At 40.4% G+C, this 14153-nt stretch overlaps 1 protein-coding gene across 9 annotated transcripts in view; it reads left to right on the forward strand.

Moving 5' to 3' along the window:
* Positions 1–14153, forward strand: part of PPP6R3 (protein phosphatase 6 regulatory subunit 3) — a 130316-nt gene that overhangs the window by 22167 nt on the left and 93996 nt on the right. For 3 of the 9 annotated variants that reach the window (XM_081238993.1, XM_081238998.1, XM_081239002.1), the window contains one exon: positions 336–433. The exons of the other annotated variants lie outside the window; for them this stretch is intronic. In XM_081238993.1, coding sequence (XP_081095119.1) covers positions 386–433 — 48 coding nt within the window. In that variant the 5' untranslated portion in view covers positions 336–385. Of the gene's footprint in view, positions 1–335; positions 434–14153 lie in introns of those variants that run through there. 9 annotated transcript variants of the gene reach the window in all.

A 14153-nucleotide genomic window follows, 5' to 3' on the forward strand; every position in this document is an offset into this window, starting at 1 on the left:
TTATTGCATGTTGTCTGCCTTTTCCATTAAAGCTGTTAGCTTTCCTGGTTTGATAATTCCAGCATCTCTGGCATACATGACTGGTTCTGATGCTTGTTCAATCTCTTCAAACTGTTTTTTGTCTTTTTAGTATGCTTCGTAATCTTTTTTGAAAGGCAGACATGATGCACTGGTAAAAGGAACTGTGAAGAATAGACCTTTGGGAATGTAGTGGTAAATTGTCTGGGGAGGGGAAGTGTTCTGTAGTGCTCTGATTCAGTCTCAGTCTTTTGGTGAGCCTGTGCCCCTGAACTATGAACTTCACCAGTGCTTCTCTGCTTTTTTCCTTTTCTTAGGTGGTACAGGATGGCTAGAGTGGCCTGGAGTTGTGTACTTCCCTTTCCTCATGCGGAAGGTTAGAGGGGGCTGGAGTTGGATATTTCCCTTCCTCCAGGTAGGTTAGGTTCTGGTAAAACCTCAGTGGGTTAGGCTCTGGTAAAATAGTTTTTTTTTTGAAGGTGAGCTTTGTTAAGAATGGAATGTCCTGATATATTTCAATAAAGAAAAGAAAAGAAAAGGAAATGTTCTCTTCCCCCTCCCAGAAACATGAGGGGAGGGGAAAAGTCTATTCACTCACCTACTGAAGGACATGTTGGTTGCTTCCACGTATTGGCAAGTATGGATAAAGCTGCCATAAACATCTGTGTGCAGGTTTTTGTGTGATCATAAGTTTTCAGCTTCCTTGGGTAGATACCAAGGAGAACGATTGCTGGATTGTATGGTAAGAATATGTTTAGTTTTGTAAGAAACTGCTGAACTGTCTTCCAAATGCCTGTACCATTTTGCACTTTCATCAGCAGTGATTGAGAGTTCCTGTTGCTCCACATCCTCACCAGCATTTGGTGTCAGTGTTCTGGACTTTGGCCATTCTAATTGGTGTGTGGTTGTGTCCAGTTGTTTTAATTTGCATGTTTTTGGTGACATAATGATGTGGATCACATCTTTGTTAATGACTGTATTTCAATGGATAGATAAAAGAACCTTGGTGCAGATAAAATCATTGTTATTCAGGTTCCATGTGTTTGTGGATGACCTGGATTGTTTATCCTGTGGTGGTCCCCACAGTGTCCTGTGATCTCTATATTTAGACATTTCTCTTTTTTTTTCCTGTTATAAACTCTTTGGACATAGTTATATATAAGATTTTTTTACTCAGGATAAATACCTTAGTATGAACTCATTAAAGCAGAGGAATTGGGTCAAGGAGTGTATAGATTTTTAACACCCTTTGATATCTATGGCCAGAAAAATTACCCCAGTTTATGCTTTTATCAGCAGTTCCAGCCAGTTTTTTTTTTTTTTTTTTTTGCTGTACGCGGGCCTCTCACTGTTGTGGCCTCTTCCATTGCGGAGCACAGGCTCCGGACGCGCAGGCTCACCGGCCATGGCTCACGAGCCTAGCCGCTCCGCGGCATGTGGGGTCTTCCCGAACCAGGGCACGATCCCGTGTCCCCTACATCAGCAGGCGGACTCTAAACCACTGCGCCACCAGGGAAGCCCCAGCCAGTTTTATATTAATGTATATTTAAAATCTTTTTTATTAGGGGAAAATTTTAATACACACATACATAGAATAGTGTAATGAGCCCTCAGGTACTCAGCTCCAACAGCCATAAACCCAAGGCCAGTCCTGCCCTACCTACTCCTTCAACCCACACTTCTCTCCTGGATTGTCACTATTTTAAAACTCTTTTGAATTCCAATAGAAATATAGAAGAGTGCACATCATAAATGAAATTTTCACTGTCTGAAACCCACCTGGGTAATTGGGTCCCGGCTATCTCCTTTGTCCCCTTTCAGTCATACCCTCCGCTCTGCCGAGGGCAGCCAGTATCCTGATACTTAACTGCATTAAGTTTTGTTCCTTAAATAAATAGAATCTTATGGTATGTTCACTTGTGTCTGAGTTTTTCTCTTGACATTGTGTGTGAGATTGTTGGGGATATACCTAGAAGTGAAATTGCTAGGTCGTAGAGGTGTGCATATATTCCATTTTGGAAAACTGTGGCTGCATCTACTAAAGTGGCTGTACCAGATTACACTTCCCCCAGCAGTGCATGACGTTCCGCTTACTCCATGTTATCATTAAGAGCTCATGTCTTTCTTCCATGCTGTTCATTTTAGCTACACCCCTAGCTGTGTAGTGATAACTTACAATAGTTTTAATTTGCACTAGTGAAGTCTAGCACCTTTTCATGCTTTCTTTGGTTGTTTAGTTATCCCTTTTCATTTTTATCTTTTAAAAATTTTATTGAAATATAGTTGATTTACAATGCTGTGTTAATTTCTGCTGCACAACAAAGTGACTCAGTTATACGTACATATATACATATACACACACGTTCTTTTTCTTTCCTTTTCATTCATTCATTCATCATTCATTTATTTATTTTTGGCCACGCCACGTGGCATGTGGGATCTTAGTTCCCCTACCGGGGATTGAACCTGTGCCCCCTGCAGTGGGAGCACGGAGTCTTAACCACTGGACCGCCAGAGAAATCCCAATATATACATTCTTTTTAATATTCTTTTCCATTATGGTTTATCACAGGTTATTGAATATAGTTCCCTATGCTATACGGTAGGACCTTGTTGTTTATCCATCTTATATACAATATTTTGCGTCTGCTAATCCCAAACTCTCAATCCTTCCCTTCCCCAACCCCCTAGTTATTCTTTTTTAACAAAGAGTAATATTTGTCTCCTTTTCTTTTGTCTATTGCATTATCTGTTTTATCGTATTAACTCTCTGTTGCTTCATAGCAATTATCCCCAAACTTAGTGGTTTATAACAACAGTAAACATTTATTATCTCATAGTTTTTGTGGGTTAGGAACTTGGGAGCGACTTGGCTGGGCCATTTGGCTTGGATGTTATCAGCCTCTGAAGGCTTGACTGGAGTTGGATGATCCTTCCCAAGGTGGCTCATTCGCATGCCTGGCAAGTTAGTCCTGGCTGTCTGTGGGAGGCCACAGTTCCTTTTCATGTAGGCCTTTGACAGGATTGCCTAAGTGTCCTGTCCTCAGGACATGGTGACTGACTTTCCCCTGAGAGAGTGATTTGAGAGAAATAGCACCAAGTGGAAGCTATCATTTTTATGACACAACCTCAAAAGTCTCATGGCATTTAATTTTGCCATATTCTGTTTGTTAGAAGAGACTCACTACATCGTCCCACCTTGGGGAGTTAAGTTCCCTTTTTGAAAGGAGTGTCAAAGAATTTGTGGACATATTTTCAAACACAGCACTTGGTAGGGTTTCTTTTATTCTGGATATGAATCTTTCAGGAGATACAAACATGGTGAATATCTTTGCCTACTCTGTGGGTTGTCATTGTGTCTTTGGAGGAAGAGGAGTTAATGTAATTCAGTTGATTAATTTTTTTCTTTATGGCTAGCTCCTTACATATTACTTTGAAGAAAATCTCAAAATAATTATCTTGTTTCTTCTGTAAATATGTCAGTATAGATCTTTCAAAAATAACCACTTTTTTTTTGTTTTAACCATAACATAACCACAAAACTGTAACATCTAAATAAAACTCCCACAAAGCAGTTGCTTGATACTATCCAGTACTTAGTCGGAGTTGAAATTTCCAATTGTCTCAAATGTGATAATTTTTATATGTATATTTTTCTAATTTTGGCAAATCAGGATCCAAATAAGGTCTACCAGTTAAAACAATCCCCCCTACCTCACTTGCCATCTGTGGAAGACCTCGATTTTTTTTGTCTTGTAGTATCCCCACAGTGTCCTCTGCCTTGTAAGCAGGTAGTTGTAAGTTTCTCTGTTTGGGCGTAAACTTTCCTGCAGTCTTGCTCGTGTGTCTTCTTTGGTTGTGATCTGTCTCTGGAGGTTGAATGTGGACCCAAATTGGAATTTTTAAAGGGCTTCCAACCTAAATCACACTGAAATCCATTCAGATTATAGTTCTAGACTTAAAATGTAATAATGTTTGTTTTGAAATGTACTCTGTGTGTTTGTGAGGCCATCTGAGAGTGCATTTTTTGTTTCTTTAGAAGACCCCACACTGACTGTAAGCCTTGCCCTCCTGAAGATACCACACCCTCTCTGGTAGTTTAAATGTTGCAGGGCATAACATAAGGTGGTGTGATACTTTTTGCAAAGCCCCGCCTCCCAGGTTTTTTGTTTTGTTTTGTTTTTCACTTGGCATATAGTTGGTACGACAGTATTATGTTAATTTCAGGTGTACAGCATAGTGATTGGACATTTAAATACAAGATGATCACTACCTAAATCTTATTAATTACACTTTCCATGTTAACTGTCTACTTTTTTTTGTTCCTCCTTGTATTGTCCACTAGCTTTCCTTCTCTCATGGCTGATTTTTTGAGTTGTGATGACTAAGTTTTAAGGGTTGATGACTCAGAATCTTTTTAGGCCACCTTAAATTTCCAGTCTTCCGCAGTTTCCGACTTTCCCTTCTAACAGAAAATTTAGCACCAAAAAATTACAAAAGTTAATGACATAATTAGGATGAATGTTAGAGAAGTAGACAAAGTATTTCTTAAAATTCATGTATGTGTAAAGTTTCAACTTAGTTGTTTTCTTAACAGTTCTGAAACTGATTACTGTGATTGGAAGGAGCTGGGTAGGTAGAAGGAGATTGTCACTTTGCCTGTATTGTTACAATAGTTTAGAAGAAGGTATTTGTATATTATTTGTATAAATTCAAATGATGACTTATTGTAAGAATGCAAAATATGAAGAACAAAGGCCTTTCTCTGACTTCATGTCATGGGTTTCCTTAATGAAAGGGTGACTGGGTGCAGTGAGCCTGCCGCAGAGCCAGCGAGAAGTCAGGACACCTGGCTCTGGTGCGCTCTGCAGAACAGGTCTCAGTATACATTTGTTGAATTAAAAAAAAAAGTTGTTTTAATACACATTGTACCTCATTTATTTTTTAAAATTTATTTTATTTATTATCATTTATTTTTGGCTGTGTTGGGCCTTCGTTGCTGCGCACAGGGGCTACTCTTTGTTGCGGTGCGCAGGCTTCTCATTGCAGCGGCTTCTCTTGTTGCAGAGCACGGGCTCTAGGCACGCGGGCTCAGTAGTTGTGGCACGTGGACTCTAGAGCGCAGGCACAATAGTTGTGGCGCACGGGCTTCGTTGCTCCACGGCATGTGGGATCATCCCGGACCAGGGCTCAAACCCATGTCCCCTGTATTGGCAGGCGGATTTCTAACCATTGCGCCACCAGGGAATCCCAAATGGTACTTTAAAAGTGTGGTTCAACTTCAAGTAAGAGCTGAATTTTCAGTGTTTTGTTTTTAAATGAGTGTACCTAAAGGATACCGATTGTTGACCATAATTCTTTCAGCAAATATCTGGGTGCCTGCCCAGTGCCAGGCCTGGTGCTTTCAGTGCTTTGGTCACTTGTGGTTTAAAAAGATGGCATGCTCATCTTTAAAAAGGTGGTGCCCTCAGTGAATCAGGACAGTGTCTCAATAGAGATACAGTGCAAGCTACATATGTAATCATAAATTTTCTAGTGGCCTCATGAAAAAGAAACAGGTAAAGTTAATTTTAATGTATTTTATTTAACCCAGTAATACAAAATATTGTCAGTTCAGCATGTCATATAAAATTATGAGATATTTTCACTTCTTTCTACTAAGTCTTTGAAGTCAAGTGTATATTTTACACATACATACTTCTCAGTTCGAACTAGCTATGTTTCATGTGCTTAAAATTAAAAGCCTTATGTGGCTACCACAGTGGACTGCATGGATAGATTATCATCATAGTTATCATTGCTCACATGGAGTGGCAGAGGACACTGACCAGGAAAACGAGTAAACGGTGGCTTCAAGGGGCCAGAGGAGATGCAAGGAGATGAAGTAGGAAGCTGTTTTTATCCTCTGGGTGGTGGCAGAGGAAGATGAAGAAGGGGAGATACAAAATGGAGTTGACAAAATTTTGATGAATTGGATATTGGGAGGGAAAAGAGGAGCCAGGCTCTGTCTTTTACAACTGGGGTGTGCCTTTCCTGGGACAGGGAGAACTTAGTGAGGAAAAGGCTTGGTTGGTGGTCAGTGTATGATAGAGAGCAAAAACCCGTTTAGGAGATACTACATTCAATGTGCTTGCAAGACATCCAAGGGGAAGTGTCTGCTAATAGTTGGGTACCTGTGTTTGAAGTGCAGAGATGGCCTGAATTGGTTTTATAAATTTGAATCTCAACTGTGTTTACAGAGGTATATTTAAAAACCCGTGGAAACGGCTTCATTTATTCAACAAAACCATTTTTTTTTTTTTAAGTCTCCCCAGGCCTTGTTTCAGTTGCTTCAGCAACAGGGTGAGTAGAAGACATGGAAGTGGACGCCCCAGCCACTGTAGTCAGCTGGGGAGAGTGTACCTAGGTAGTGTCCACAGTCTGAACCCTGTGGGAACCTCTGCCTCGGAGGAGACCGAGAGGTGGCCAGTGAGAAAACAAGGCGGGTGTGATCTCAAAGAAGCCAAGTGAGGAGAAGGTGCCAGTAAGGAGGGTCTCCTGGTGCACAGTACTGAATGCTCCTGAGAGCGAGGTTGAGAGGAGGACAGAAGAGTTTCACTTAGATTTAGCCTCATCTGGAGGTCACTGGTGACTTGAAAAGGCAGTTTCAGTTGAGTGGTACAGATAGACACCAGATTGGAATGAGCTGAAGAGGGAATGCTTTGAGACAAAGGGCTCCTTTTCTTACTTTTAAATAACCACTACAAACCATTGAGAAGACAGGCCCAGTAGAAAAATGAACAAACAATATAAACAGACAGTTGGCAGAAAAGTGAAGTATAAATGGCTCTTAGACATGAACAGTGCTCTTAAGAGAAAAAGACGTTGTTGGGCAAGGGTGCGAGAAACCAGGCATACATACGTCCATTGGTGGTGGGAATGTGGATCGCCATGACCTCCAGTGGCTATTGTGCAGCTAATTAGAAATGAACATTATTTAATCCAGCAGTTCCGCTTCTGGAAACCCTTGCATTTTTTGGTGATAGTGAAAATTGAAAACTAAATGGTCCATCAGTGGTGGCCTGGTTAAATCAACTGTAATGTAAAGGAAAGTCAGTATCAGCTAAAACTTTTTAAATTTTTTGGCTGTGTTGGGTTTTCGCTGCTGTGCGCAGGCTTTCTCTAGTTGTGGCGAGTGGGGGCTACTCTTCGTTGCGGTGCGTGAGCTTCTCATTGCAGTGGCTTCTCTTGTTGCGGAGCACAGGCTCTAGGCGCGCAGGCTTCAGTAGTTGTGTCGCAGGCTCTAGGGCACAGGCTCAGTAGTTGTGGTGCATGGGCTTAGTTGTTCTGCGGCATGTAGGATATGCCCGGACCAGGACTCGAACCTGCGATCCCTGCAGTGGCAGGAAGATTCTTAACCACTGTGCCACCAGGGAAGTCCCGCTAAAACATTTTATTCTTCAGAAAGTAGAATTTGGTTTTGTTTTTTCTACCATGCTATAAACCAGGGACTTTGAGAGTGATTCTTTCCCCCCATTTTAAAAGATTGAAAAAAATATCAGTGGGTCTGGTATAGGCACAGAAGAGAAGGTATGTGAAAATATGCCTTCGAAGAGTGGTTAAGCCTGTCATTCTCTCTTGACTTTCTGCCTTTTAACACACTTCACATGAATTATTAGTCTATATTCCCGTCTCCAGATACCTGTTAGGGTTCTTTTTAAAGGATCCTGTCCTGTTTTATATATGTCCTGAGTTGTATACCACAGGAAAGATGGGTATAACATCTTACCAGCTTCATGGATGAATTCACACTGCAGTTTGCCTTATTGCATCTAAAAATAACCATAGTTCCTATCATGAGAGCATCGTTTTACTTGGTTTGGATCATTGATAAAGTAAGCAGGCATCTGATGTTGTCTGAGAAAGCTGGATGTAGCAATAGTGATGATACTACAGCTGCCTGATGGAGGAGGAAGACTTCCTTTGTCCGCCCTCTGTGAGGGAAGGGACAGTACAGACCTCTGTGTGCTATATGTTCCCCTGCCACCTACGTTAACACGGTTTTACTGATCTTCCTGCTTTGGAGAAAGCAGCGTGTTCACATATGGACTTAAAGCAAAAACAAAAAACTGGGTACACCCTAATAGACCAAATCAGTCTCCCAGCAGAGTGCATTGATATTGTAGTGGGTTGGCCAGAAAGTTTGGTTAGTGAATATGTTGTTCAATAAAGTTCTTTGTGAAGATGAAAAATGTGTCTTTTATATTTACTTAAAACCGAACGAACTTTTTGGCCGACCCAGTATAACTTTAAATTCTCTGTCATTGGGATTCTCTACTTTAAGATCTTTAATTTCTTTAAGATCTTTAAGAAATTAATTTCGTTTAAGAGTTTGAGTCTGTGGTTATTCATTGATTCCTTTTTCTTCATTTCTTAGAGTATCCTGGTTTCACTTATATTTTATATTTCTTCTAAGAGCCACAGGGAAGAAGTAGTTGAGGGTTTGAAGCATCTTAAATGATCGTTTAGTCTAATCGTCTCATTTTACAGATATGAAAACAAGCTCAGAGAGATGAGTTTACTTGCCCAAAGGTTGACTGAACTGAATCCATGTTCTCTTGGTCTTCCCCATTAAATTTGGTGAAGTGAGGAGCAATATGATATCCTTGTATCATCAGGGTGAGGTAACCTGCCATAACTTTGAGGTGGGTGTGTGGCTTTATTTTTTTATTTTATTTATTTTTATGTTTTTGGAAATATTTCTATTTTATGTATTTATATTTTGGCTGCGTTGGGTCTTTGTTGCTATGCGCAGGCTTTCTCTAGTTGCGGCGAGCGGGAGCTACTCTTTGTTGTGGTGCGTGGGCTTCTCATTACCGTAGCCTCTCGTTGCGGAGCATGGGCTCTAGGTGTGTGGGCTTCACTGGTTGTGGCACGCGGGCTCTAGAGCGCAGGCTCAGTAGTTGTGGTGCACGGGCTTAGTTACTCCGTGGCATGTGGGATCCCCCTGGACCAGGGCTCGAACCCGTGTCCCCGGCATTGGCAGGCAGATTCCCAACCATTGTGCCACCAGGGAAGCCCGGGGTGTGTAGCTTTAATTACAATGCAACAGTTTTAATGAAGACTTTTTTCCCCCTTCAGGTCCTAGTTGCAGCACGGGGGATCTTTGTTGCCTCATGTAGGATTTTTTTAGTTGTGGCATGTGGTCAGGGATCTAGTTCCCTGACCAGGGATCGAACCTGGGCCCCCCTGCATTGGGAGCACAGAGTCTTAGCCACTGGACTGCCAGGGAAGTCCCGAGACTTTTAATTTATATGCTGCACTAATTTATTTTTAGTCATGGAGACAATCTAATGGAACTCTCTTTATATTTTTTGGTTGAGAAAGTTGAAGCCTAGAGTTGTGAACTTACCCAAAATTGTAGACCATAAACGTTCATCCTGTGCTTAGTTTTTAATGTGAGTTGGAGCAGTGCTGCCCAGTAAAATGGTATTCTTTGTCAGCGTGGCTATTTAAATTAAAAGAAAATTGAAAATTCAGTTCCTTAGTCTTACTAGCCGCATTGCAGGTACTGTGTGTGGCAGGTGGCTTACTGTATTGTACAGTGTAGGTCTAGAGCATTCCCCTTAAAAGAATTTTTTTGAGAATTTTAGAAGTTTTAGTGGTGGGCACCAAGAGTTATGAGTATGATTAGAATTGCCAACTAGAAATCAGGTTTGTGTTTAAACGTAGGAGGAAAAAAATCAGAGCTTGTGGCAGTGCTATAACCGGTTGTGACTTGGGCCCTTTCTTGGTTCATATTTCATCTATTCTTTAGGACAGTAACCAAGAGCCTATATGAACGGCTTCTCCTTTTCCATCTGTCAGGTATCTTGGTTTGCCAGTTGAAAATCCCATCCTTGGGTTGAATTTTCAGTGATACATTCATTCATCTTCATGCTGCTTAGCATGTTTTCCAGTCTCTGTACTTCTATTTCACATATTAATCACTTGGTTACTAAGATGCCCTACAAAAAGTTTGATGTCTTTCTTGCTTTTGTACTCAGGATTATGGAAGTTTAAGTTTTTACATCAAATTAAGCTTGATGTGTAACCGTGGCTGAGCCAGCTAAGTATAGCTTTGGCGATTGGAATCACGTAGTCTTTTGTACCATTGCTCTACATCTCTGCACACTGTTGTTGTTGTAACAGGAAGCGTTGGATTTCTGGGCTTTACTTTGGATGCTAACTTACTAATTTATGATTTGGCTCGATTTTAATAGCGACTTAGATTGGCTTGGCTTTCATGTACGATGGCAGTGATTTGAGTGTCCATTAGGGTGCATAGCCGGATGATGACATAATCCAGTCAAGTGCCAAAGTTTTTAGTTAGTCCTTTACGTACCTGATTTTGCTTTTAAAAGGTGGTAGTATGGATTTACCTTGGGTGTTCTGTACTTTAAAAAGCAGTCTTTTTGCATTCTTGTCGGTAATTTTTGATTAATGCTTTAAAAGCCTGTATTCTTGCCACCGCTTGTATTAAATTGATTGGTTCTGAAATTAGCTGATAGTTACATATATATCTGTGTGTATCTATGTACATATATATAAAATACATACGTATATATTGAAAGATGCCTCTGAAGTCATCCAAATGATGTTACTTACTTAGTTTGTTTCTCCCAATTACGAGTGGTTGTGTGCTCATTTTTGATGATTTTTGTGGTCAAAATATGGGGGATTTTTTTTTTTTAATTTACAGTGTGCTAGGCATTGAGGATGAAACGGTGAGCAGGACCTCATAGAGATGGAGTGTCTCCCCATCTCATTATCTTGCATCTCTTTAGACTTGGGTGTTTTGGAGAGCATTTGTGAGCACACTTGCAGAGATAGGATCATTGAGATCCACATTAAAATGATACTCTGATTGAGCTGGTTTACCTTAGGGCTCCCTGATGTTAATGAGGGTAGACTTGCTTGCTTTTGTGGGTCCAGGCTCTAGTCTGTATCACCTGTGTGTAACTGAGAGGTTGTCTTTAGTTGTTTGTGTATGATAGGTGACACAAGGAGAAAATATTTTCTTGCATGTTATGTAATAGCTACGGCTTCCTCTTGTGAATTTGCATTTGTGAAGAGTGTCATGGAATTTATGGTAAAAAGTCATATGAGAGCATAGGGAGCAGGTTATTATTCCTTTATCCCCAAAGTGAGTTTTTAAAAAATAAATAAATTGAGGGTTCATGTAAGGGTTATTTGGAGTGTCCTTTCTTATTATTCTCAATGATGAAATAGGAATAATACCTAAGAGGTTTGAGAAGCATGTGTATAATGCTGGCACAAAGGGTTTGTAAGGGTAGATGTTCATTCTTGCTATTCTTGAGTTCTGTGACTAAGCAAGTACATATTTAGATACTCTTTAGCTGAGAATCTGTTCCTTTGCTGTTTTAGGCTACACCAGCCCTCATTCTTGACTGATATTTTTATAATTATGTTCTTACATTCTCTTCATTGGCCTTAATCAGAGTCAGTAGTATTGGAAAGAGGAGACCCTTTTTGATAGAGTTATGTTATATGGCTATTGAGGAAAATGTGGCTCCTTTAAGGAATGATTGGCAAAAATAAATAAAAAAGTAAAAGTATATTATCTTTAAAAAAAATCTCGTTTTCCTTTTTTGAGGGGGCCCCTCTGGATCCATTTCCTCTGAAAGGATAATCTAATGATATCAACTGCTATAGACTGAATATTTGTGTCTCCCCTCTAACATTCATGTGTGGAAACCTAATCCTCAGCATGATGGTGTTGGTAAGTGAGGCCTTTGGGGGGTGGTGAGGTGTGAGAGTGGAGCCCTAATGATTGGGATGGGTGGTCCCAGAGAGTTCCCTCATCCCTTTCTGCTGTGTGAGGACACAGAAAAGGCTGTGGTCTATGAACCAGGAAGGGGGTCCTCACCAGACACTACAGATGCTGTGATCTTGGACTTCCCAGTTTATAGCAGTGTGAGAAGTAGCAGTGTGAGAAGTCAATTTCTGTTGTTTGTTAAGTCATCCAGTATATGGTATTCTGTTACAGCAGCCCGAATGCACTATGACATCAACTAGTAAGCTATGTATTGTATTCTTTATTAGCAAATCTGTATTTGTCCTGCTCCAGCTTGTATGACATTGTGCTGTTGCTCCCACTGCCTTTCAATAGTCTGCTCTCTGGCCGTGCCCCTTTCTCATTTTTGTCCTTTAATCATGATGTGAAACTTATGGTTTCCCAGTAATTAAATACGAGGGGAGAATTCCTCCTTTTTCAGTCTCTGTATCCTTTGGGAAGAACTTTTCACCATCCTTATGGATTCCACCACCACCTGTGTGTTTTAACTTTTAACACACACATTTGTTTCCAGCTTAGGTGGGTTGGTTCCAGGGGCTCATGTCATGGTTTGTCTGGATAATGTCAGTTCAGTTCGTTCCAGGCCAGGACCAGGAACTCTTTTGTCTTCACTTCTAAAACAGTGCGTCTCTCATTTCTCCGTAACCATCAGCACCCTCTTGGGACCCACAGGCTTAAAGCAGAATTGTTGTTTTCCAGTTTACTTCTCTCTCCATGGATTATTTCACCAAGTCCTGCTTCATTCTTTCTGTAAGCTAATTTGCCATTGTCCATGGCCACTGGCACCATATTTAAAGCTTTGATTACTTTATTTTTATATGAGATTAATAAACTTATTGAAAGAGGAAGAAAGTTTAGCGTTAACTTAGTCCAGCTCCTTTATTTCGTAGATGAAGAAATGGCTACTCAGGTCAAATGACTTGCCTTAGGTCACACAACTAATGAGTAGCTGACGTTATAGTTCTCTGGTCTCAACATTTAAGACTCCCTCCCAGGCTAGCATTCTTCTTAAAATTTTATTTGAAACAAACATCTGTCAGTTTTGCCTATCTCCAGTTAAGAGTGAGCTAGCTTTAGGAGGTTGGGCAAGAGGACAGCCCTTTTTAGCCACCCCTCCCTCTTTCCCCCTTCCCTGAAGGCAGCTATAGTACTTAGAACTCTTTTAGCCAGTTAAGAAACACATATTTACCTCCACAGGTCTGAAGAGCATACTGGAAGAGTTCATAATTACATGCATGCTTGCTGAGTTTTTCAGTTTTAAGCACATCTATTGATTTCCCTTTCTGAAAAGATACGGAGGATAAGGATTGGCTTACTCTTTTTCCCTCACTGCACCCTCTTCCCCACACTCTGTCTTCCCCATCTTTCCAATACAGTTTTATTGCAATTTTGGTGAAATCAGTATTTATCCATTATTACTTGGGATGCTATTTATAGTGTCAAGTAGTAAATTACAAATATTTTTCCTAAACAACTTCTGGTATTCCTTGGAAATGTTGTGTCAACTTTTTTTTAATGTATCAATCACTAATTTAGCCTCACACTTTTCACCAGTTGCATGTGCAGGTATTCCATCAGCTTTATCTTTTTGAAGAAATTTTTACCTGCTCCAGACTGGACGGCTTGTCCTCCCTGCAGGGAACACAGTTGTCTGCTGAGACCCTGGGAGTTCATTTTGCCTCTCTCCTTCATTGAATTTCCTGTTCCTGTTTCTCTGTTGTTTTAGTGGAGCACAGTCTCTAGTAGTTTTCTATGAGGAAGGGGTGTGGGAGGTAAGTCTTTTGAGACTTTCTGTGTACTCTTGATTGATAGTTTGGCTGGGTATAGACTTCTGGGTTGGAAGTCATTTTCCTAATGTATTAGTCTGCTAATTATTCTCAGTGCCCTTTTAAATAATATCCCTTTTTAAAAAAAATTTGATGGATACATTAACTTACCTTTCTGAGGATAATTTTTTTAATGTACTCTTTTTCTTGTATAGTCTTTCCTCCATCCTGCATTGTTCTGTTTTGTTTTGCACTCTACGTTTCATGGTAGAGGCTTTCCTGAGATGTTATTGGAACCCGTGGTTTTCGTTCACATTTAAAGTCGGGGTATATACACACACAACGCATAGAGTTGAATCATATGAAATTGCCATTCTTTCTCAGCTTTGTTCACTATCTGTGAACATACTTAGTTCTCAGATCTTCATTTCTAAATCACACCCTCCACTAAAAGGAGCCAGGGCTCCTTGGAGAAATGGGTAATTTTAGAGCTGGGGCAGAGAATGTACAAGATTAATCGAGAACATGTTGTT

The sequence above is a fragment of the Mesoplodon bidens genome (genome assembly GCF_964165515.1).
Source record: "Mesoplodon bidens genome assembly, chromosome: 7".
Lineage (NCBI taxonomy): Eukaryota > Metazoa > Chordata > Mammalia > Artiodactyla > Ziphiidae > Mesoplodon > Mesoplodon bidens.